The 27,105-nt window shown below is 37.8% G+C and overlaps 1 protein-coding gene across 2 annotated transcripts in view; it reads left to right on the plus strand.

The window, feature by feature from the left end:
• The first annotated feature begins 237 nt into the window (after positions 1-237).
• GATB (glutamyl-tRNA amidotransferase subunit B) overlaps positions 238-27,105 on the plus strand; it is a 48,242-nt gene continuing 21,374 nt past the window's right edge. Inside the window, exons 1-6 of one of the 2 annotated variants that reach the window (XM_063310208.1) lie at positions 238-400; positions 1,974-2,124; positions 13,558-13,671; positions 18,529-18,727; positions 19,622-19,744; positions 24,863-24,976. In XM_063310208.1, the coding sequence (XP_063166278.1) occupies positions 249-400; positions 1,974-2,124; positions 13,558-13,671; positions 18,529-18,727; positions 19,622-19,744; positions 24,863-24,976 (853 nt within the window). In that variant the 5' untranslated portion in view covers positions 238-248. The remainder of the gene's footprint in view (positions 401-1,973; positions 2,125-13,557; positions 13,672-18,528; positions 18,728-19,621; positions 19,745-24,862; positions 24,977-27,105) is intronic. The other variant, XM_063310210.1, reaches the window with a different exon arrangement.

Raw genomic sequence — 27,105 nt, forward strand, 5'->3', positions numbered from 1 at the left:
CCTGAGCAACGAACGCGAATCACTGCCTCATTTCTACCTAATCCTCATAAAAGTCCCGCAGGTCTTGCTTCCTCTCCCCGTTCGCCTCCCAGTTTGACTCGTGCAGGTCACTCATCGAGCATCACGGGAACTGAAGGCTTTTGTTTCTCTTGCTATCTCTGTTTCTCTAAGCAAGCTCAGGACTGCATTTCCCAGGAGGCCTTGCTATAAGAACGAGATCACCTGATGTTTCCCCAATGCTGAGCAAAATGGCGGGCCCCATGATGCGATGCTACCCCACTTGGCTTCTAGCTGGAAAAGTTAGCTTTGGGAATGTCACCGTACTTAGAGATTGGAACAGACCAGTATCCACCAGCGTGCTCTGCTGGAATTCAAAGGGGATTGCAACGAAAGAGAACCGGTATGAATGGAAATAGTCCGGTTTGTCGCTTTTGGATGATTGAAGTTTTTTTTTTTAAACGTTCGTCGCGTTTCACGCTTCCCCGCTCTTCTAGCGGCTTGCTAGTACAGATTGAAACGCGAAAGCAATCTCCCAATATATCAAGTGTCCTTTCTTCTATATAGAACATGGATTAATTTCAGTATTATTGTATTGGATGAAAATATAATAAGCTAAGGCAGTTAATAAAAGATAAGGAAGATAACACCTTAATTTTTCTCAAATTTAAAATAGAACGGAAGATGCAATTAAAGTGGTACAGAATTCAAGCTGATGTTATCTTTAGCTGCTGGCAGATCTTAATGTCATGCTGCTTTGCTGCATAAATTCGTGGGCTGCTTCACAACTAGCACTTTTCTCTTGCAGCATGGAGAAGGAAAAACATTTGTTCCTATGGATAAAAGTGATGCAGTTATAAACTGTTTTTTTCATTATTGTATGGAGACTACAATACACACCAACCATCTTGCAAGCAGATTTATATGTAACAAATTAAATGATCATTTTAATATTCATATATCAAGTATTTTCTTTCTCTGTAATTATGTAGGAAAATGCTATATTTACAGCAACAGTTTTTAAACTGCATGTGATTTTCAAATAGTACATTATCACATAACAAACTTATGTAGGATACAGTTTGGGAAGCCCCATCTACCTTACAATCATAATGCCAAGAGAAAAAAAATCATTCTGTTCCAATTTTTTCAAAGTTAGCACTGACCTAAAATGTATGTTGTGATGTGCTCTTAAATATATATCCTGTATTATCTTGTTTTCCATCCATTACATTTTGAACACAGTATGGAGACATATACTGTAAAATAATAATCAGGAATTTATATAAATTCTGAAAATGGCTAGTTTTATTAGTAAGTCTGATTATATTTGAGGCCTCACTTCATTATGGTTTCAATTATTTCGCTATAAAGAAATAGCAAAGCCTTAATTCTCATCTTCTTAAGAAAAGGAAAGAAAAGAAACCTATATCTGTCTTCTTAATGCTTTTCTGGATCCCAGGTATTGATTTCAGTGCTATCATTGCAATGGCATAAAATTGACTTCACTAATTAAATTTATTTGTTTATGTAATTGTTCAAGTCCAGATCATTGCTTTCAGATTTACTGCAAAGTTACTCCGTTCTGTCATTCATATGAAGATATGGGTTATAAAGTGCAATTACTTTTCAGTGGTTATTTAGATTTTGTTCCATTTTTTCAATTGACAGTTTTTCAACACCTTCTCTATTTGAAAGTGACCCTTTCAAAGGATATGCATAAGACAAAAAATAGTGTAGTGTATGTTGGCTATAAGATTGGGCATCTCTCCAACAAATCTGATATCTTTTGAGAAACTTTGCTTTTAAGATACACAATTTTTAATTTATTTAAGCTGTTCAGAATTTGGGTTTCTTTTAATGTCCTGCCATTTTGTTCCATTAATCGTGCTTGGCTTTTTCCCCCTTTCTCAACTATTTAAAATTTTTAATTACATTTCTCTAACTATTAATTACACATGTTGGCTTTCTTTTAGAGATGTTTCCTGGGCAGCAGTTGTGGGCTTGGAAATCCATGCACAGATCTCATCCAACTCAAAGCTTTTTTCTGGTTCCCAAGTCCAGTTTGCAGCTCCACCTAATTCTCTAGTATCATTCTTGGATGCTTCTCTACCTGGCACTCTACCGGTAGGTTTTTCAGTGTTGAATAGAAATAAAACAAGATGAATGTCCTTTTCTAAGGAAAGGACCAACCTTTAATTAATAAGCTCAGTACATAAAATGCAAAATACAGTTTTAAAAACACCTATCAGAGCCCAAAACGGAACATAGAGTGTATCAGAGACATGTAACCTAATAGACATAATGTTGAAACAGTAAAGACCGCAAATCAGATTCTATCCCAAAACCCGAACTCAAAAAGCACATTTTTTTCCTTAGTTGAAAGCTATACAGACACCAATCATACTACCTCAGGAATTCCATAGTGATAATTCCATGGTATAAGCTAAGCTCCACTGGAAGTTATGCTGTGTGTTGAAGCAAGAATGTTTGTTCTAGTGGTTAAGGTGCTGGGCTAGAAACCAGGAGGCTGTGAGTTCTAGTCCCGCCTTAGGCATGAAAGCCGGCTGGGTGACCTTGGGCCAGTCCCTCTCTCTCAGCCCAACTCACCTCACAGGGTTGTTGTTGTGGGGAAAATAGGAGGAGGAAGGAGTATTAGGGATGTTCGCCGCCTTGAGTTATTTATAAAAATAATAAAGGTGGGATAAAACAGGGTCCCCCATGTAGGGGAGATGGGTGGTGATAAAAATATGATAAATAAATAAACAAAAAGTCCCCCCAAAAAAACAAGGTAAGGGCAGCTTGGCTACCACCCAATTGAAGACTGGGTTCGCTCATGTTCCTGTTGGCATAGATTGGATAGGGTGATATGTAGGGTGGAGTGTTAGATTTATTAAGAGTTATTAAGCATTTGTATGATGTCCCTTCTTCAGCAAAGGATCGTTACCTTGTTGTGGTGCTGGAGCTTGAGCACCTCAATGATGCCATGAGCTAAACCGTGAAGGGCCACCCAAGACGGGAAGGTCATGACAGAGAGGTCAGACTAAACGTGATCCCTGGGTAAGGTAATGGCAACCCACCCCAGTATTCTTGCCGTGAAAACTAAATGGATCAGTACAACCAGAGATATACCATCGGTATACCATCGGAAGATGAGACCCCCAGGTCGGAAGATGGTCAAAATGCTACTGGGGAGGAACAGAGGATGAGTTCAACTAGCCCCAGACATGATGACGCAGCTAGCTCAAAGCCGAAAGGACGGCTAGCAGCTGACGGTGCTGGTGGTGAACGGCGAATCCGATGTTCTAAGGATCAACACACCATTGGAACCTGGAATGTAAGATCTATGAGCCAGGGCAAATTGGATGTGGTTATTGGTGAGATGTCAAGATTAAAGATAGACATTTTGGGCGTCAGTGAACTGAAATGGACTGGTATGGGCCACTTCATATCAAATGACCACCAGATCTACTACTGTGGACAAGAGGACCACAGAAGAAATGGAGTAGCCTTCATAATTAATAGTAAAGTGGCTAAAGCAGTGCTTGGATACAATCCAAAAAATGATAGAATGATCTCAATTCGAATTCAGGGCAAGCCATCTAACATCACAGTGATCCAAATATACGCCCCAACCACAGATGCTGAAGAAGCTGAAGTAGAGCAGTTCTATGAGGATCTGCAGCACCTACTGGACAACACGGCTAAAAGAGATGTTATTTTCATCACAGGAGACTGGAATGCTAAGGTGGGCAGTCAAACACCTGGAATTACAGGTAAGTATGGCCTGGGAGAACAAAACGAAGCAGGACATAGGCTGATAGAATTTTGCCAAGACAATTCACTCTGCATAACAAACACTCTCTTCCAGCAACCTAAGAGACGGCTTTATACATGGACTTCACCAGATGGACAACACCAAAATCAGATTGACTACATCCTTTGCAGCCAAAGGTGGCGGACATCTGTACAGTCGGTAAAAACAAGACCTGGAGCTGACTGTAGTTCCGATCATGAACTTCTTCTTGCACAATTTAGGATCAGACTAAAGAGATTAGGGAAGACCCACAGATCAGCTAGATATGAGCTCACTAATATTCCTAAGGCATATGCAGTGGAGGTGAAGAATAGATTTAAGGGACTGGACTTAGTAGATAGGGTCCCGGAAGAACTCTGGACAGAAGTTGGCAGCATTATTCAGGAGGTGGCAACAAAATACATCCCAAAGAAAGAGAAAACCAAGAAGGCAAAGTGGCTGTCTGCTGAGACACTAGAAGTAGCCCAAGAAAGAAGGAAAGGAAAAGGCAACAGTGATAGGGGGAGATATGCCCAATTAAATGCAAAATTCCAGAGGTTAGCCAGAAGAGATAAGGAATTATTTTTAAACAAGCAATGCGCGGAAGTGGAAGAAGACAATAGAATAGGAAGGACAAGAGACCTCTTCCAGAAAATTAGAACCATCGGAGGTAAATTCCAGGCAAAAATGGGTATGATCAAAAACAAAGATGGCAAGGACCTAACAGAAGAAGAAGAGATCAAGAAAAGGTGGCAAGAATATACAGAAGACCTGTATAGGAAGGATAACAATATCGGGGATAGCTTTGACGGTGTGGTCAGTGAGCTAGAGCCAGACATCCTGAAGAGTGAGGTTGAGTGGGCCTTAAGAAGCATTGCTAATAACAAGGCAGCAGGAGACGACGGCATCCCAGCTGAACTGTTCAAAATCTTGCAAGATGATGCTGTCAAGGTAATGCATGCTATATGCCAGCAAATTTGGAAAACATAAGAATGGCCATCAGATTGGAAAAAATCAACTTATATCCCCATACCAAAAAAGGGGAACACTAAAGAATGTTCAAACTATCGAACAGTGGCACTCATTTCACATGCCAGTAAGGTAATGCTCAAGATCCTGCAAGGTAGACTTCAGCAGTTCATGGAGCGAGAATTGCCAGATGTACAAGCTGGGTTTAGAAAAGGCAGAGGAACTAGAGACCAAATTGCCAATATCCGTTGGATAATGGAAAAAGCCAGGGAGTTTCAGAAAAACATCTATTTCTGTTTTATTGACTATTCTAAAGCCTTTGACTGTGTGGACCATAACAAATTGTGGCAAGTTCTTAGCGGTATGGGGATACCAAGTCATCTTATATGCCTCCTGAAGAATCTGTATAATGACCAGGTAGCGACAGTAAGAACAGACCACGGAACAACGGATTGGTTTAAGATTGGGAAAGGAGTACGGCAGGGCTGTATACTCTCACCTTACCTATTCAACTTGTACTCAGAACACATCATGCGACATGCTGGGCTTGAGGAATCCAAGGCTGGAGTTAAAATCTCTGGAAGAAACATTAACAATCTCAGATATGCAGATGATACCACTTTGATGGCTGAAAGTGAAGAGGAACTGAGGAGCCTTATGATGAAGGTGAAAGAAGAAAGTGCAAAAGCTGGCTTGCAGCTAAACCTCAAAAAAACCAAGACTATGGCAACCAGCTTGATTGATAACTGGCAAATAGAGGGAGAAAATGTAGAAGCAGTGAAAGACTTTGTATTCCTAGGTGCAAAGATTACTGCAGATGCTGACTGCAGTCAGGAAATCAGAAGACGCTTAATCCTTGGGAGAAGAGCAATGACAAATCTCAATAAAATAGTTAAGAGCAGAGACATCACACTGACAACAAAGGCCCGCATAGTTAAAGCAATGGTATTCCCTGTAGTAACATATGGCTGCGAGAGCTGGACCATAAGGAAGACTGAGAGAAGGAAGATCGATGCTTTTGAACTGTGGTGTTGGAGGAAAATTCTGAGAGTGCCTTTGACTGCAAGAAGATCAAACCAGTCCATCCTCCAGGAAATTAAGCCAGACTGCTCACTTGAGGGAACGATATTAAAGGCCAAACTGAAATACTTTGGCCACATAATGAGAAGACAGGACAGCCTGGAGAAGATGTTGATGCTAGGGAGAGTGGAAGGCAAAAGGAAGAGGGGCCGACCAAGGGCAAGGTGGATGGATGATATTCTAGAGGTGACGGACTTGTCCCTGGGGGAGCTGGGGGTGTTGACGACCGATAGGAAGCTCTGGCGTGGGCTGGTCCATGACGTCATGAAGAGTCGGAAGCGACTAAACGAATAAACAACAACAACAATGATGTCCCTTGTGAGATCTACTCTGTTGTTTCTGTTGCTCAAAGCAGCCTGCCTACTGATTCATAAGTAAATTATTACTGTTTTTAAAATTCTTTGTTATGGGGAAGTTAGCGTTCATGATGCCAGTTGCATGCGCATTTTGTGTTCTGTTTTAATCTGCAGGCACATAGCCTGCAACAGAAATCAATTAAGTGGATAAATGAAGGCAGGTAAATACAACAGTGTGCATGTGTGCTTTAATGTTTTGCTAATGCTGCAGAGTTCGGAAAAACCACTGATAGTGCTATGTTGGTTGAATACTGAACTTTGTTGTGGGTTTGCATCTCTATACATTTTTTTTTTTTTTGCCCTGTTAATGTTAAGCTTCAGTAAAGTGTGTTTTGGTCTTTTATAGAGTTTTCTGCAGCAATACATCTTTCTTTTCTTTTTGGGTTTTGTTTTTTCTTTGGTCTTGTAAATGTCTATATAGCTCATGCAAAATAAAGCAGCAGTACTTTCTCTCTAGCCATGTGTATTAATGTTATTCACATAAGAATAATTTGTAATCTGAAATGTAATAAACATTGAGTTTTATTTTTGTCTGGTGCTTCTTCTTTTTTGCATAATAGTATTTGTGTTTTAGACTAAGCACTTTTAAACCTTATATATATATATATATATAAATAGGGCATGTAAGTCACTTAGAATTGGTTATGACTGGAACAGCCTATAACCCTTATTAGTTAAATAAATAAATAACCAACCAACCAACCAGCATCTACCCACAAAACCCAGACAGGCACAGAAGTCAGGCAAAGACTAAAATGCCAATTTATGTCTGCTGTGACTGAGGCCCTCATTCTTCAACAAACATGTCCTATAAAGCCCATTTTTCTATAGGTTGGCTGACAACATAAGACCACTGTTTCCTTCGGGGTTGTTTTTATGATTTTTTAAAAATAATCTTCTTGGCCAATGTCTTTGTAGTTTGAGAGTCAGTCAGTCAGGATGGACTGCTACCCCACCCACCCTTTTGGTAGTGGAGTGAAAAATAAGGAAACTATTTCTGTTTTCCTATGTTTCTTATAGCCAGAATATTTAAGCCATCAGCTCATGGAATGCTTGAGCCATTTTCAGGGTTTGGGAGTGTTTTTTTGGAAAAGCTACTTCAGAATGTTTCATAAATATCCCTCGTAGCTGTTTCATATTGAGCTTATAACAAAACGTATTCACTTTGTGTACCACCCTCTAGCTTCAACTATGGGTTTTGCTGCATGTACTGTAACCTGAAAAATCTGAAAGATGATGCAGTATCTCTGACAAGTTCCCTCAATAAAACGAGAAGGGCAGATTCCTATCTGCACACACTGGCTGCATTCAGATAACTTGTGCATTATACTTGGCTTCTGTGCATTTTAAGAGGGCTTATTTTTTTACAATTGCTCAGTAGTGGATTATTTTGAGGCAAACTGGCTTTTTAAATGGTAAGTTCTCCTGATTAGCCATCAGCTTACTAGTTAACCTATGAGAAAAAATGGATCTGGTGGTTTGCATCTCCAGCAATGGCTTTTTATCCATGCCAGGGGAGTTTCTTTGTTGCCAGCATTTGGTACATATGTCCAAAGTGCTTTATATTATTTACTATACTAGACTTTTTTGAAGGTAATGGAGTACTTTGCCAGATAACTTTAATGGTGACATGTTTGTATTAGTCAAGGTGCCTTCTGCTTCTTTAGGTGTATAATTCTACTCTAAAGTTAGCTATAATAATTTAATATTCTTCAAATGTGTATTCAATAATTTTCCCGTTCTCTCCCAGTACAATTACAATTTGATTATAACTTTGGAGGTCTCTGGACTCTATACTAAATTAACTCATCCATCCTAGGCACACAGCTGGAATAGAAAAATCCTAGACTTTTCTGAGTGTAATGATAGAATAAGATAGTTATTTGTTTGTTTGTTTATATATTTTCCACCCAATCCTATGATATTCAGATGAAAGAAGAGGGTCTGGAGAATCACTGTGGAACAGCTGAATAGGGCATTTTGATTCTTGCATCTCTGGTGCACACCTGGTTGTTGCCTTCTGTTATCCCTTGTTTTTCTAGGATCTTTAAATAGGATACATTTGTGGAAAAACTATTAACTTTTCCTCTGAACTATTGGATGCTTGTCCCTAGCCATTCCAATGATTATTGTACATTGCATTCTCTGATAAAAGTATATATAATACATATATGCATATGTATGTGTGTGTGTGTGTATATGTTTGTGTGTATCTATCATCTATCTTGTAACACAATGCAGGCTTTAAATGGAAGCAGTTGATCTCTGAACATCACATTTCATGTGTATTGCTAAATAATCTCTGAAGCTAGTAGCTAATGTCCACTAATGTCCAGCTGGACAAAGGTAGCCTACTTAATTCTGCATCCTCTGCTTCAGAGTCTCCCACTTTTCACCTGCGCAGGGGTCAAAGATTGTGGAAAATATGAGAGAGCTGAGAACATAACTGATCAGGGGCTTTGATATTTGTTGCAAGTAGAGTTATAGCAGTGAATGTCAATTTAAAGGAGAGTTCAATGATGGGGTTTGATATGCAGGTGCCTACAGGAAAGAGAACTTGGAGAAGAATACATTTCAGTTGGGAAGGATTGGAAGAGGCTGCCATGAGAGAATAAATTGGAAGGCAAGCAGTGAAATATAGCAAGTTGCTCTTTTAGGAGCTTTGGAGGTTCCCTGCTTTCCTGGTAGTGCACTTGACTGGATTTGAAGAGGTGCTGTCTGGAAGGGTGGCACATTGGGTAACAGATATCTTTAGATATAGCCACCTCTAGAACAATCCACTTATGCATTAGGCATTTTTTAAAGCATAATATGGTGATATGTGAACCCAGCCCCTGTTGTTTATAGCTTAGTGCAGAGATGAACAACCTAAAGGCCTTTGAAGATTGTTACCAGATTATAAACTGGAAATTTTGTCATGGAAGAAGAAAATCATTTTGCTGCAACAATATTCAGTTTTAATCAAAGTGAAATGTAAATGAGATGAAATTAGAGTCTTTGTTCTTATTTTGTTTTGATAATGCAAGACTGCCTTTCCTGAATATATATTTTCTACAACGACTAGTATTTGAAGGCTTTGTTATGTAATCATTGCTTCCTAACAATACAATTGTGTTAGATTAATGAACTGATGAAATTGTAATTACATTTATAATAGATTTGAATTCATCCTTCATTAGTTAATTTTTGTTACTCCATGGAGTTTGGAATACAAATCTGAAAATCCTTTCTCATTTATAGGTCCCTTCCCTCCCCAGCCCCCTCACTGCCCTGTGTTAAACTATCATATATACTACAAACATGTATACTAACAATCCTGTAGAAGGTGTTAAAATACATGTTCTTTTTATGTAATGAACATAAAATGTACAAATCTTTTTCACTTTACACCCATCCAATTTTATAAATATTTCCAAAAAACTTGTTCTATGGCATTTGTGTGAAAGCATATTTTTTGTTGGGATCAGTGAATATGATAAGAAGTTTTGATGCATCATTGATTGATTGTTTGACTGATTATGTGCATCAAGTCAGTGTTGACCCTTAGCAAACTGCACAGGTAGACCTTCTCCAGGATGATCCCTTTCCAGCCTGCCCTTCAAGTCTCCCAACAGTGTACCCTTTGTTAATGTAATCACGTCTATCAACCTTTCTGCTACTCTTTTTCTCTTTCCTTCCACTTTTCCCAGTATTATGGACTTCTCAAGGTTTTCATATTATGTGTGCAAAAGATAATAATTGGAGCCCGGTAATTTGTGCCTCAAGTGAGAACTCTGGATCGACTTATTCTATGATCCATTGTTATGCCTCTTGGTTACCCATGGTATTCTCAAGGGTGTTCAAATACTTTTTCTATCCTGCTTCTTCAGTGGCCATCTTTTGCTTTCAAAGAGTTTCACAAGGGAAAACCATTACCTGAATGATTCTGATTTTTGTTGTTATAGACACACCATGACATCTGATTATCCTTTCCCAGGCCTTCAGTGCTGCCGTACCAAGTGCTAGTCTGCGGCTTACTCCTTGGCTGCTAGTTCTTTTACTTTTGATAATCAATCCTAAAAGGCATAAGCTATCAATCACTTCAGGGGCACAGAATTTCAGTAGATCTAAACTCTTTTCGGGGAGTGTTCACCATTTTTGAGATGACAAAGCCTATCTGGTATGAATGTATTTACCCTCTGCCTCTTCTTGGGTCTGTGAAAATTTGTGCTGATTCCTCATTTCAGATTAGGTTTAAGATTTAGGGGTGATTCTGCAGATCTGCCATTTCGATTTGGTAAATGCAAAACAGAAAAGTGAATTTTCTCCTTATTTTTATGGGCACTTTACCACACTGACTGATTCATGTACTGTACATAAGGAGGGCATAAACATGAATATTTTTAATGAAAATGATACACAGTGTAGAAGTGGCCCTCTTTAAGGAACTTGTAAAATTTCACAATTTTACAGCAATTTCTGAGTAAGCAAAATAATAAAACTATCACTACCTCTCACATTCACTTTTCTTGGTAAGTAATTATCAGTACCCTCTCTGTGTCTCTAAATCACTATATAGGAACCTTTTTTTTTAATAATCTGAGAATCTCTTTAGCCTTTTAAATTTAGGATCAATCCAAATCTAATAAGTAATTCTATTCTCCCAGTGGCAACAAAAGCATTTTGACACTATTGTGTCAAAAATATACTGTTGGGTATATTCTCAAGTTTGCAAGTACCTTCTTTTTTAAGTTGCTCTGAAATTTTTTTAATATAGTCCATTAAAAAAAGTATTTTCATCTCACTGATTGTAAAATACAGATAATTTTATGAAAGTCTGTTAACTGTTGCTTTAAAATGTCAAAATTGAAATAAGCTTTTTCTAAATAATGTTTTGAATAGTTGAATCTTGTTAGTAAAAAAAAATTATCTGCTTGTTCTTGGGTTTGAAAATTTGTATTGATTTCTTTTCTTTTTAGCCTTATATATTTTCATTTACCATTTTAACTTACATCTTGGCCTTATGGTTGTAATAAAAGTTTGATTTGATGTATGAATTTCATTGACATGTTAAGGATGGATTAGGATTTGGCAGTTGTTCCCTTAAAACAAAAGAGATGAACATTGAATAAAATAGTGTAAAGATGAGCAACTGGATGGTTTGGGATATTGTCTACTTACAAGTATGCTTTTCTTAGGCTGTTGAACGTAGACCAAGAAATTATTAAAAATCATGTGAGCCCAAAGTTTTACACTCCATAATCTCTCCCATTGGTTTCATATAGATACCATAGTCAATGGCATTGAAAGCTGCCAAGAGATCCAGTGGGAAGATTAGGTTCCCCTTATTCCAGATCTGTCAAGGTTACCTATGAGAACAACCAGTGCAATTTTTGTCCTGTATCCAGGCTTGAATCCCAACCGATTAGGGTCCAGATGATCTGTTTCCTCCAGGTTTCTCTATTGTTGCTGGTTAGCCACCTTCTCAACATGTGCCCAAAGAAGGAAGGTTGTAGATTGGGTGGTAGTTGTCTAAAATAGCTGGGTCAAGTAATGACTTCTTGGGAAGGGGATACATGATCTCCTTTTTCAAGAAGGCAGATATCCCTTCTTCAAGCATCTATTCACCACTGCCTGAATCCAGCTTCCTGTCACCTTCCTGGCAGTTTTACTAGTCTGGTAGAACAGGAATCAAGTTCATGGATAGCTAGACTAATGGCAGAGAATACCTGTCCATTTCCATAGGGTCTTCCAGCTCAAATTGGTCCCAGATAACCCCATGCTAAACGAAAGCACACTTGTCTTACTAGGAGCTGACTAGTGGGAGTCAACTCGGGGGGATTATGAGTGCTGAATGAATTCTCAAAAGCAGTCCAGTAGCAATTTTCTGATCCAGACTTACTCAGAAAAGACTGGAACAAAGTTGTTGGGAGGATATCCATGGATGTAATAAGAGTGGAGAAGTAAGCTAGGTTTGCTGCTTTTGCCACGATAGTTCAGTCAGATTGTTCTTTTATACCAGCATTACTCTAGGCATCTCTTCTGCCACTTCATCTTTCAGAGCTCCTTAGTAAACCAAGGGGCTCTTTTGGCTTGACCGACAACTTACAATAATTATAATTATAGACAGTCATAAACATAATATTGTTTGATATTATTACTCATTTTCTTAAAAACACACATAATAAAATCAGCATCCAGGTTTTCAGAAGTGTCTGGCCCTATGCAAGAAATAATAAATTCAATTTTTCATAACCTTCAATAGATGATCTTCCTTATTCCTCCACAGCCCACTTCTGGTACAGTACAGGAAAGCAGCAGTAATAGCCAAATGTGTGATATACCTGTTTTATCCCCTCCTCCCCCCACCCCTCATTTTATTGGTATAAGTATTTTCTCAGTAAAAATGGATGCCACTTGTTTTAATGGTCTATGATGTGTTTTCCCCCTGTTGAAAACTTCCCTAAACAAATTAATTTCAGCTACTGGTTTATAGCACCAGTATTATAGATTATAGAGAAAGTATTGCCATTTTTTCTAAAGCTTTGGAGTTCAACACATATATAAAGCACTACATTAGAGGAGTACTGCTTTATCAGATAGACTTTATTTAATTAAATGTTTGTAAAATATTAATAACACATTTTTTTAAAAAATAAAGAAAACTAACTCCAAGTTCACAGTCTGGAAACAAGGTATTTTCTTGAATCAGTAGTAAGCATTATAAGCTTTTGTTGTGACCAAATCCCTGTGTATAATACATATTTCAGGAATAGCTTATATCTCCTTGGATGAAGATAGGGAGGTGTATCTAATTGAAAACTCTCTGAAGGCTCTATATAAATACTATGGCTTGATAATAGGGTCAGTAATTATAATGAACTAGCCTATTATATTGATCCTCAGTTAATAGCTCTTTCTGTACCTAGCTATTTTCTGATGGCCATTTTAGTTTATTGGGATAGATCATATTGGAATTGTTACTTGGCAACACATTTAAAAGTATCCATGTTAATTTGAACTAGTGGTTTATTAGAGGCTGAGATTCAGCTCTGTGTGATCTTCCAATGAATGTGGTTAAGAGCACTAAAGCAAAAGCATCAAACCTTAAACCTAAAATGTACAATATTCAAAACATGTGTTCTGCTGGTTGAATTTCAGATACCTTAAAAATCTACAATTGTCCTCCCACCATGAGATGAAAAAATATTCCTTTGAATAAGTCTTCCTTTATTAGCCTTTATTATTTCCCATTGGCAAGGAAATTATGCTTCTTGACAGCATTCAAAAGGAAATGCACACTGTTTAAAAGACAGTGCAAGAGAGGGGCATTTGTATCATACAATGATCTGAATCATGTTATGTGTTGTATCCCTCTAGGTTCTCAACAGACGATGTGTAGAAGCAGCAGTGTCAACAGGACTTGCACTGAACTGCACCATAAACAAGAAGTCCTTGTTTGACAGAAAACACTATTTCTATGCAGATCTGCCTGTGAGTATATTGACAAATTGGAAGAGGGACATGCCTGAAGAACAGATGGGGGACAGGCCAACAAAAGAGCAGCTTTGTTTTTCTTAGCCACTGTTTACCCGTCCAAGCTGGATGCAGCCCTGCATTCGGATGAATGGGCAGCTGCAGCCAGGAGCTTGCTGACTGACGGTGATTGTCTTGATGGCTGTGCCTCATGTTTTCAGGGCTCTGGGAGTAATTGAACTGGGGAAGGCACTGCTAGGACCAGCTTTCCTTTATTCTCATTAATGGCCTGTTAGGATTAAGACAAACAGTACTAATCTTTTCAAATGAATGTATTACAGACACGTATTGGGGTCCCAGTGACATCACAAGTGCTTATTGTCATTACTTCAGGATTTCAAACAGTGTTTTCTTTTTAATTTGTTCAGATCTCTAAAGCAAATAAAGGGAAACTAAAAACAGTCTAATATCATATCTATGGTATTAGAAATTATGCTTCTCTGAAGTCAGGCTTGTTTGGAATTGGGCATGGCTTGTTACATTTGATAAAGTGAAGCTGACAATTCAAATCCATCAGAAAGACAAGAGTCATCATTTTAATATTTAAATAAGGATCTTGCATTTCTGCTTGCCGGATAACAGCTTCCATTGTCCTCCCAGTATGACAATCAATGGGGAAGGACCACACTGTATCCTTTGGATGACAAAGGCTGACAAAGATCACTGAGGTTTAAATTTACTATGCTGTGTAAGATCTGCAGTCAGACTGCTGTTCTTCAGTCAGATCTTAAGCTGTTATGAGGAGGAGAGAGGGAAAGGTATGTTCTTTTCTTTTTAAATTTTTTATTACATTTTGAAAACATTACAATTTCTTTTTAAAAGCTCAGTAGTCTGTAGTACTGTATATAAAATAAATAGCAGTATAATTATATTAGCATTGTATAAAACTTATATAATTTAAAAAAGAAAATCTGTTTTACAACAAAAAGCTCCACAGTGTGAAGAGAAACAAGAGAGAAAAAACTAAATTACCTAGAGAAGAAAAAGAAAGAGTTCAACCTCTCTTCCCTTGTTAACATAATTTGAAACTGATCACTCAGGAAGGAATGAAACCACTGTAAATCAGTGCCTGCAACCCTCACTCTTGCAGGTATTCCAAAACAATACCATGATATGCAGTATTGAAGCAGTATAAAGATAGATGCACTCCCCTTATCTAAGTCCTGACAGAGGTCATCCACATGGTTAGCAGTGTAGTTTCCCTCCTTTGCCTAGGCCTGAATTCCAACCAGATGATCCATTTCATCCAGGGTCCTGTGTAACTACTGCATCATCACCTTTTCATCAACCTTCCCTAAGAAGGGGAGATTGTAGACGGGCCAGTAGTTGTCTATATTGACTAGTCATGGCTTCTTGAGGAGAGGAAGAACCAGTCTCTTTCAAGTATGGTCACATCAGACCAGAAAACCCTGATGCAGGTGCACAGGTGAGAGCCCACAGGTGTCAAGAGGGGCAAATGATGAAAGCAGCATTGCATGATTGCTGTGTGAGCTCTATCCCTTTTGTACATTTATCATGAAGTTGCATGTACATATGAAAGGGGTGGATCTTGTGTCACAATGTGGTGACACTGCTTTCGTTATTTTGGCAAAAGCATAAAATCTTGCAGATGTCTCTGGCACCAACTGCCCATATTCAAGAGCTTCCACATGGGTGATTTAGGATAGTTATTCTCTGATTTTCAGTACATCAGTGCTTTCTAGTAAATGGCTGCTTTTTGTTTGATCAGAAGCACCGCAGTAGCCATTTTGCAAATAGGAAAGCTCTCAATGGTGGCAATTTCGTGAGACAATCCATGACACTCTCTGAGAATGTAGATGTGCTGTTTGGCTCAAAATGTTTCTCTAACTCTACTGCAGATAGTAGGACCCTAACCAGTGGGGACAAATTACATGAAAAAAAGATTTCAGCTTAATATTCAGATCAACTACTGGGTGATATGAACTGTTTTGACATGCTATTCTTCATTAAAAGCAGGAGCCAAATAAGCACCTTTAACAGATTTTTTTAATTGTAAGGGTTTGGAGCAGATTGCTTTGAAGATCAGTTCCAGCTTTTTTCTAAATATAGGCAAATGTACCCATATACCCTGACCTATAACGATGTTGAACATCAAATACAAAATGTCACTTTGTAATGAAGGAAATGAGGCAATCAAGCAGCAATGAGCTTTCAGGCGGAATAGCCATGGTCTAGTTTTCTGGTGTTCTGATGTTTCCCAGTAGTTGTGGCTGCATCTTCAGAGGTGGACTGAGCTGCTTTGTGATATAGTACCTGACAGCTCACAGGCAACTGAACAGGTATTGACTGGGCTGTTGTATTTGAATGTGGCAAGATGATCTCTGATTGGTCCATGTCACAGGAGTCTAAGAAAGCTGGCTCTTCATTGATCCTCATCTAGGTAGACTTCTGATTGGTTTATTTCAAAGAAATTCCAAGAGAACTGGAATTGGCTGCTAGGTGTCTTTTCTGATGAAGCTGCTGCAGTTTCTTTTTGTGGTTGATTAATTAAGTGCTGTTTAGTTTTGGTGTGGCATAAAACTGGTGTGGCATAAAACTGGGATCCATGCTTTGTTGATTTTCAAACTCTTTTCCTTCCTGCTATTATCAACAGCCTCTTTGTGTAGTTGTATATGGTAGTTTGACATGGTTGCCAATACTCATGTGTCTTCGAATCGCACCTTATGTCCAGTATGAAGCAGCACATGTTTTGCTACTCCTGATTTTTCAGGTTGTCCTAGACAGCAATATTCTTTTAATTGAATATTAAAACTGCATTTGTGGTTCCAATATACACCTGCCCACAACTGCGGGGGATGCAGTAGACCCCTGATAATGAGAGTGGGTTTCTATCATCCTTGGGTGATTGAATGATGTCTTGAATCCTTTGTGTTGGCTTGTAGACTGTTTTTAAGATTGTGCTTCTCTAATTGTTTTCCAATATATTCTGTAACTTTCTCAATATAGGTGAGAAAAACCTTTCCTAATGGAGGTGGTTTGTATTTGTTTGTTTATTTATTGTTGTTAGATTGTATTGCCCTTCTGATTTCATCAGCAGAATATCCATTAGCTTGTAGAGCATTATCAAGATATCAAGTTATCCCTGCTAATCTTTTGGGCTCACAGATGTGTCTGGCATGGTCATTAAGAGTTTTGATGATGCTTCTCTTCTGGTGGGAGTGATGGTTGGAACTTTTATGTAGATAGTGATCTGTGTGTGTTGGCTTTCAATATATTGTACATTATAGTTGTTGAGTTCCTTTCCAAATGATCAGAATGTCCAAGAATGTAAGTTTGCCATCTTTTCTTCTTCCATCATAACATGAGTATTAGGGTGGATGCTATTCAGATGTTCTAGGAATTTCTTGAGCTCTTCTTCAGCATGACTCCAGATAATGAAAGTGTCATCCACATGCCAGAACCAAGCGTATGGCTTTAAGGGTACAGTATCCAGCATCCTTTGTTCAAATTTCTCCATGTAGAAATTGTCTATGACTGGGCTCAGTGGGTTCCCCCTTAATGTATGGCACCCCTTATCTATTGGCAGAATAATGATGCTCTCTTCTGTATTGAGATTCTTTAAGATGCATATCTCCTTCATTGTCAAACTGCTGGTGGGAGAACAGGATTTTTGTAAAATTTATTTGTTAAATTTGTATGCTATCTCGTATCTGATTCCTTCTGCAGCATCATTCAGAAGGTTTCAAATAGCTGCTTTGATATTTGAGATCATATCCTCAGTAGGTACCACTGAAGGTACAACTGTAAAGTTGCCACCTTGTCTGCATGGGCTCACTCTGCTTCTGACGATGCCAGCCACAGAAACATCAGGAGATCAGAAAACTAGATCACAGCCGAATCTAGATCACTAGGTTGAGCCCAAAAGTTTATCACTGCTTAATTGATGTCAGCGGTGAAAGCCTACCCCAGTAAAATGAGGCAATGCCTACCGCACTTAAGGCGGTATTTATTTATTTAACCACCCATCTCACAAAGAATGACTCTGGGAAGCATACAATAATTTATTACAGCAATAAATACATAAAAACAGTAATTATTAAAATGTAAAAAACCACAAGGTACATGACAGAGTGAAGGTTAACCATGGAGCCATCTCAGGGTTTCATGATGACATAGCCAGGACTTGAGGGACTTCTGGAACATTAACACAGATGGAGCTAACCTCAGTTCAGGGGGGGAAATGTTCCATAGGGTGGGCGCCATGGCAGAAAAAGCCCACCTCCTGGGATCCGCCAAGTGTAGTTCCCTAGCAGATGAGACCTGCAGCATGCCGTCTCTACCAGATCTGATGGGATGGGCAGATATAATCCGGGAGAGGTGGTCCTTTAGATAACCTGAGTATTCCTGAAGGAGAGAATTAGCAAATAGGAAGGAGAGCTTAACTTTTTTGCCGATTAGATCTCTCATGCAAATATCACTCCCTCAGGCTATTATTCCCGTATAGTTTTTCTGTAGTCTTCAGGCATTTAATACAGCAGCACTGTCACAATAGCTTGTAATAATATATTTATGTATGACAAATTACATTGGAAGGCTGAATATGAATGTTGTAGCTTTAATAAAAAAGGAATTTCAGTTAATCACTGTCACTGGATTATGTTTTTATTTTTTAATCTTTTCAATAGGAAGTGCCTTGGGAGAAGGGGGTGGCCAGAATGGAAAGATTACATGCAGCCTACTGTGTATATGTCATTTGGTGTTAATGGTTAACAAGAACGAAGGGTCTGTTTGTTAAAATACAAAGATGATCAGCTTTCATTTGAAAGGAACTATCTGTCAAAATTCTAAATGCAGGCTGGATATCAGATCACTCAGCACAGGATTCCCATTGCAGTGAATGGCTGCTTGTCATACTTCATGAAAGCAGGTAAAGATCAGAATGAAATAGTAACCAAGACTGTGAGGATCAAGCAAATACAGTTGGAGCAAGACAGTGGAAAGAGCCTTCATGATGATTTTAGAAACCAAACACTCATTGATCTCAACAGAGCAGGTATGTTTGAAATATTATTATGCAGGTAACTATTAAGGCAACAATTATTTTATCTGTTTTCAATTGAATGCTTATTCTCAAATATAAATAACTGGAATTGGTTCCAGGTTAGTGAAGGTTTCAAAGAAATACTTCACTGTATCATCCATACTTAAGGTTTCTAGAGAAACTAATGACTGTATCACAGTTCACTTATGTCTTGTAAAAAAAAGTTTGGGAGCCTGGCCTCCCATTTCATTTTCTATTTACACACAAACACAGATGCTTTTCTGGTAGCCAGAATTTCCAGGCTGGGGGGAAAAAACGAACCTAGCTGGAAAATTGTTTTAAACATGAACCAAATGGAATTTTTTGTTGGCATTTTACAAATACAGGGAGCTGCAACTCTCCTTTGCTGAGAAGCTGCCTTGGAATACATATGGGTATCATCAGATGGGAGAAAACTGATCTAGGTAGATGTTTGAGCACAAAAAACTTCACTTTTGGTCCCACACAGAGATCTGTTTGCTGAATCAGATGTTCGGGGACCAGGAGATTTGCTAGAGACAGGACATTTCTTGTGGATTTGTCTGTTGATTCCACATTTCAGAGTCCAGACACCACATTCCTCTCTTTGCTACCAGACTAGCCTTTTACAGCTAGCTATGAGTATCCTGCATTTCACTTGGGGAACTTTAGACCTAGTTTCTCTCTTTATATTAGTGAGATACGAGTTTATGTAAGACAGAATAACAGTTCTGCCAATATACCAATTTTGATGATTAAATAATAAATGATTCCAACTTTCCTTGCATAAAAACTAGAGCGGTTTCAAGTACGCTCGATGTTTATGTCTGAACTGATACGCTGAGATGAAAGAGCTGCTGTTTTTAATCTTTTCTTGGTCTCTGGTAGGAATCGGCCTCATGGAGGTTGTCATGGAGCCAGATATGTGTTGTGGGGAAGAGGCAGCGGCGGCGGTGAGAGAGCTTCAGCTTATCCTGCAGGCTCTGGGGAGCAGCCAAGCAAACATGGCAGGTGGGGGGCCTGCAAGGCATATTGATCCCTTCTCAACTGTGATTTTCTCCAAGAAAGGCACTTTTGCAGCATCTTTCTTACAACTATTTACCATGTAGCATTGTTGGGCTGCCTTTTTGTTGAAGATTCTTTTTTCTCCTTCATAAAATGTTCTGATGCTGTATATGGTACTCATACCTTAGGTGTCTTGGAGAGGCCCAGCTACCTCTGATTCAGCTCAGATATTTCTATATTGCTTCAACCCTTTTGAAACGGTGCATAATAAACATGAGTGGGAACAGAATGATTGATGGCTCCTAGGCAGTATTTTCTTTCGCTGCCAGATTAGTTTCCCATGATACTGCTATGATGCAAATTCTTTGGGACAATACTAATTGTAACCTGACTAATAATTTCCAGTTTTCTACTGCTAGCTGCAAGGGATCCTGGGAATGTTTTTAAAGAACAGTACACAAGAGTGTTTTCCCCACTATGTCGTACTTGATAAAGAGATTTTCTTGAAATGTATCTGGGTCAGGAAAATCAGAAAGAAAACACTGGTAGCAGATTTTTTATTGTTGTTGTTTTTGTGCAAGTTTTAGCATTTTTTTTCTTCTTGTAGTAATTTACACAAAGTCTTCAATTGCTGATTTCCTAACTCCAGATGCTAATACTTCAGTTGCAAAAATGTCTTCATATACATTGCTCCTGCTTTGCTGGTAATATCAGTTGCTTTTGAAAATGATTATTTAGAAAAGCAGTCTTTTGTGCAGAAGCTTTAGCGGAAATACTCTTTGTTATTATTACTTTTAGTTTTGCAAACTCTCTTGAAAAACATGCATTTTTTCAAAAACATGCATGAGCTCTGCAGTAAAAACATTGGCATTTGTTTGCAAGGCCATCACGGAGTTTGCACTGTTTGATTCTCCTGCCTGGTAGTGGTACTGTTTTCAATCCACAATGAATTGGATTCAGTCATTTTATTTTTCAGCTGGTCATACACAATTTGCTTATCTGTAGCTTTTCTATTATCTAAGCTATTTCTCATCCAAGATGAGTTTGTCTATTCTTATCTTACATTAGTGACAAATGCTAGTTTTTGCTATCCACCCTTTCAGTAGCAACGACCCACCATGTGACAAGTTCAGGGCCATAATTGCATTGAAAGTAATCAAAACAGGTGAAGGCACTACAAGAGAATACTGGATACTCAATTGTCATATTCTGTCCTTGGGTTTGTAAGAAGCATTAATAGGAGAGTTAGCAGGTAATTGCTGCCTCCAGGAGGTCAACTAAAGTCAACTAAATATGAAGCTGAAGGCACAAATTGCCAAATGGCATGCTTTGCAGACTTCAGTTCTTTGATGCATGCTTGATCTAGCAAAAACAAAATATAGTGGTTAGCTCAAAGTTACAAATGCATCATGGATTAAGAGTTCTGGTGACAAGAGACTTCAGTCTGCACAGGAAACAGGACCAGAACAAACATGAACACCCATTTAAGGTGCAAATAATTTTCTGTACTTGGTAATTCCATTATTGTTCCATGGAATTTTCATCTGAACATAAATTATAACATCTTCCTAGCAGATTTAAGATTCTTTCTCTCTCTTTCTTTCTCTTTATGCTAATAGTCCTTAATATTACAGAATATAAAAGAAGGTTAGAAGCTGTTGGATAGAAGCAAAGCAGATCCATAATTTAATTATTAATGAAACCAGAAATAAAGAGTTAGTCTTTGTTTTGGTATGTTTTTTTCTTGTCCAGTGTTACTCAACAATTCTACAGGAAAGTACAGAAAGGGAATACTGTACTTACATGTTTGGAAAGTGCCCTCACGATGACATATCGCAGACTAGATGCTCAAGTTTTATTCTTTATAAATGGAATGTATGTGGTGTTTATCCTGTTGAGTAAATAAATGCTTCACTTTATATAGTAACTTAAGCACAAATATGGACAGTGTGAAAAGCTCTTCCCTTTCGTGCCCCCCCCCCAATTACTTGTGCAGAATTTATTAAGAAGATTTTATATTGCTTTATCAGTTTGACTTCTATATCCTTAGATGCCTGTCCAGGAAGAATGTGGGAAAGCAAAGAAATATACATCTGAAAACAATTTTCTGAAGCCTGCCTCAAATCCTTGCTTTAGTGCCTGATTGCTCTCTCTATCAGTTTATTTGGAAATCTGTATTCGCTTTTGGCTGTTAGGAAGGATTTTAAATTGTATTTGTTGCAAAGATTATAATTCCTTGAGGGGAAACAAAATGGGTTTCTGTCACCTGTCCTTGAGCTATAAATTTTCAAGGACACTTGAGTAAATCTGTTTAAACTGCTGTTAGCTTTGTGATAGAGCTCTACGAAGCCCTCAAATGATAGTTTCATACAATCAAAATCCTTGACAAAGCCTTCTTTAGCCTTGAAGCTTGTTTCACTTTATGTCTTCTGGATATTTGTTCAGAACTGTATCATCTTTATAACTGATAGTACTGATAAAATAATGTTTATTATTGTCTGCAATCAACTTACAACAAAAATGAAATGCCTACAATGGAAAAATATAAAACCTTTACAATAATATTGACATCCAATGTGTGGATGCACATACAGAGGTGCAAAATTTAGCAAATCTGCAGATAGCAGTCAGCTAATACATAACATAGATAGCAATCAAGCTCACTGCCTGGAACTCTAAATAATAGAATAAATCAGTAGGACTACCAATTCTTTTAAACTGTGCAATAAAACATTATATGAGCCAGAGTTTCAACAATGCCTGACCTGTACAGGGTTATAGGATCTGTAAAATAGGCATGTTATAAAATCTGCCAAAGAGTATCACAAAGGGCAACATGTCAAACTTTGCCAAAGAAAAGCCCCATTGATTTTTCATAGTGTTAAGGTTAGTAAGATAGGAAACTGGTTACAGTTTATAGAACTGTAGATTAGGAGAGCTGCTGCAAAGCAACATCTGAGAAAAATAGGTAACAATGTAGCTCAGTGATTACACAGCAATTTCCTTTTCCCCCCCAAATAATTGTATTAAGATTACAATTGAAAAAGTAAAAACTAATACAAACTACAAAAAATATAAAAAGAAAAAGAAAAATAGAAAGTATAGGAAAAAAGAAAGAAAAAAGAAGTAAAAAGAACAATATGAAAAAAAGAATAAAGAAGTAACTTCCCCCTTCATCACAAGTACAATTTTAGTAAATTATCACCATCTCTTAAGATACAACAAATGTACTCTTCTTCCCATAACTCATCTCTTAACTATTAAAAAAATCTTAAAGCCTCATCATTCCTAGCCAGTGAAAGTCCATTAAGGGCTACCAGAAATAACTATATAACTATTTTAACCTTGATCAAATAAGCCAACTCTGTATTCCTTCCCCGCACTTTTAACAATCTTAGGTTTTAATCCCTTAAAATAATGTCCTTGAGCTTGATTTCTTTTGATCTTCTCTTTGTCTCCTCTCAGCAAATCCTTCAAAGCTTTAACAGATCTCTTTTGTAAATCCAGTAGAAAAAAAATATCCAAATCACTCTTCTGAATACTTGTATGTCCTTTTCAAATATCAAGACATTGATTGATTTCATTTGTATACCCAATGGGTCATCTTTTTGCATATCATTCTTATATCTTGTCATATTTAAATCCACATTCAAATCAATTTAAATTTTATATGGTATAACTTCTTCTGTAACAGTGTTTTGCCTACCATCTATATATGATGTTAGTTGTTCTCAAAATTAATTTCTCAGTCAGTAAATCCAAAATCTCCATAAAAGCATCCGCTGTTAAAATACTTTGTTCCATTTTATATTAACATATCTAATCTGAGTATTCTTCTCCTTTAAGTAAGCTTTAGTTTCCTCTGGTTGCCTCTAGTATCCAACATTCAAAGTCCCGTGTTACCTTTCCAGCAAACCAAAACAATCAGTTTCCCACAGGTATTACAAATTCTCATTTCAAAGCCATCTGAACCCTTAGTCTTTTAATTTCCAAAATCATCACTTCGAACCTCCTTTTGCTGATTATTCCCTCCCCCACAAACCCCCCCCACTATTTTTCTAAATCCTTAAACTTGTATGTTAAACTTCTTTTACAAAGGAGAAGGAAACTCACCCAGTGAATGCAATAAAGACTTGCCATTCCAAAGGTTCTTAATATTTCAAAAACAGTAAAAAATCATTCCAAAGAAGATGATGCTCTAACATTTTGTCCAAAAAAAAGGCTGCGTTATGACTGAGCTAAGATGGAATTCCTGAGTCCCAGCTGCTCAGCTCAGAAGCTGATCGCAAAAACTTCTGTTCCTGTGATCGACTGACAAGGAGCAGCTATACAGAGTACACATGGGATATCTCATGCTCTTTCCTTGCTCTGGAGAGACTTTGCTGGTCTGGATACTGCATCCAGCTGTGATCCTCACCGCAGCACTGTCCAATTCAAAAAGGCATGTCTAGCTCACCATGAATCCTCACCGGAAGTGAATCCTCACCTTACACAGCAATTTCCATAATTCTCTCTTTCATGCAGTTATACCAGCAGTTTGTATCTAAGATACAAAACCTTAACAATTTTCAGACTTTTTTAGGATATAACTGCACAAATCTTATACAACTGTAAAGCAAAATGAATTTTGTTCCAGAAGTTTTTAAGTTTTTTCTCAACTGATTGTGGAGGCTTGAAAACAATGTTAAGGCTGATTTGTGCATAAATGTTGTACCACTTGGGAGCACTCTCCATCACTGTCTTAAGGGGTCTATAGATGCCACACAGAAGGATATACATATCCCTGTTTGAAATAAGCCTCCAGGAAAGCTTCTGGGGTGTGTTTCATTTGACAAAAGTGTAGTAATCCCTTTAAATTATGTATCCATAGAATTTTAGGATAATCATAGAAGTGGAGAGCTGGGGTCCTTGAGATGTCTCTGAACTACAGCTCTCTGATCAAATTGTCCAGTGATTATAAATTTTGGGATTATATCTTAGCAATATCTGAAGGACCATAGGTTCCTCTGGAAGGCCTGAGGAAACACAAGCCTTGAATAATCTTCACATAATCTTTGATGGCAATCTTATATAAATATTTTGCAAATGGTATGAGTTTATTCAACTGCTGATATTTTTTTTTAGAAGGCCAGTTGAGAGTAGATGCCAATGTATCTGTACATCATCCTGGCCAACTTTATGGAGTAAGGACCGAAGTGAAGAATATCAACAGTGCTCGATTTCTTGCAAAGGCAATCGGTAAATGAAACTTTTCTTCCTAACTGAAACATTACCCTAGAAATTTGAAATTCCACACCCAACAAAATCTGTTTGTAGAGTTAGGCATTTTATGCTAATATAAATTGATTAAATCTTTAAGCTGCATATATAATTTCCCAGCTCTGCATTGTTGGTAGACTATGGAAAGTTAACTTTTACATTACTTTTTATCCTGTCAAACTGTTAGGAAACAGTTATTTATGCAGTCTTCAACACCGAGTTTAAAACAGTAGAAGAATTTTGACAGATGATGTCTGGGAGCAGAACTATACTGCTATCTTCCCCTTTGGGAAGAATTATTTGATCTTACACCATTGCTGTAAATATCTGCAGCTTCCAGAAAAGCATTTAAACTGCACTTAACTGACAGAAATACATACCTACTGATTTTATTTCTTCTCTTCTGTTCTTTTTTCATTATTTTAAAGGATTTATTTATTTATTTATTTATTTATTTATTTATTTAATCAAATTTATCACCGCCCATCTCCCCCCAAAGGAGAGACTGGGCGGTTTACAATGAGATATATAGCAAACTCACACCATAGGTGCACATGGATGTATGTAAGGTTATGTTACAAAGTCAAGTTCTTGATTGGCACTTGATTAGTGTTTTCATTAGTAGAGAAAGTTAACAGAGAAAGTTAAATCTTATAATTTCAGTTTCAATTTCCATACTTGCATAGTAATTTTTCATTTGTTGAAGATGATGCAAGGAATGCTGGATGACATCTACAAGGTTTGTTTGTTAAGAGAGAGATATTATAAGAGGGTTAACATGTGTTTGTGAGGAAACTGGTGAGGCAGGAACAGTGATTCCAAGGTCAGACAAAACCATTATACTCTGAGCAGATGCTTCCTGATCTTATGGTTGTGAGGAAAACAAACCACTGGCTTGAAAAGGCAGTAGGAAAAGACATAGAATTCAAACTGTTGAGCATATATAGGTTTTAAATTCAGTATATCTTGCTTTATTGCATATTTTGTTTTCAGTAGAACAACAAATCTCACTTTGTTGTGTCTCTGAACTTCTGCTGTAAGCAGTACTTGAATAAGGAGTTATGTGCATCATGAGATTTATTTCCAGCCTAGTGATAACCTGTCAGCAAGATCTACCAACTCTTTCTCACAGCATTAGAGGGGGTGAGCCTATACCTTGAGATTAAGGTTAAATGCTGGTTAGATATCCTTTTGCAACCCTGCTAATCAAATTACATTGACTTGCTCCAATTTCAGAATTAAGTTGCAACCTACCCATTAGCCAGGCAATTAGTCTACTCAATGTCAAATACAGAATTTACTTGCCTGTGAGAGTTTATAGATGAGAACTTAAGAAATGCTTTATATGCCCATTCTCCTCTGCCAACATCCTGTCTTTTTTGTTAAGCAAAAGAATGGTTCCCTACTATTCTATGATTGTAGGCTTTTGGATTGGTTAGGGATCCATCAACTATGTATGGCTAACTTCACATAATTCACTGTATGCCTCCACTCAGATTTTGCCATTTCAGTTCACCCATAGTTACTACCCATACCTGCTGAACATTTCATGGTTGTTTCCTTTTCCAGAGGCCTCCTGTTTCCTCCAGGAATTTCAAGCTTCTCAGTACTTCCTCAAGGATCAACTGGATCATGCCAAGACCTTCTATATGCATTCTGCTAATTTTCATTGTTAGCTCTATCCCCACTGCCATTGGAAATCACTCTGGCTTTCTACCACATTTCTCCCCTCCACATAATTAAGAAGCTCAATGCCAAGTTTATTGCACAATTCCCTTTAATTACATAGTTAGTTCAGCCACATCTCCTTCAATAATTCTGTTTGCAATATCTTTGAAAGCCAAAGCTCACTGACTAGTTGCATAATCTTGCTTCAATACCTGCTAGCACTTCTGACTCTGAAGGAAAAGAGAATTATTGGGGAAGCAGACGAACTTAGAAGCAAAGATGAGTGGGAAAGTTCCTAACAAGGAAGTAAAAGAGATGGAAATTCTCTTTTGCTGCCTGCTCTCTAGTGTCAGGAGAGGAGGACATAGAGAAGCCAAAAAGAAAGATGTCCCCAGCTTCAGCCAAAGAAGAGTTGGAGATTCCCCCTTCCTCTTCCCTCA

The sequence above is a fragment of the Candoia aspera genome, chromosome 8 (assembly GCF_035149785.1).
Source record: "Candoia aspera isolate rCanAsp1 chromosome 8, rCanAsp1.hap2, whole genome shotgun sequence".
Lineage (NCBI taxonomy): Eukaryota > Metazoa > Chordata > Lepidosauria > Squamata > Boidae > Candoia > Candoia aspera.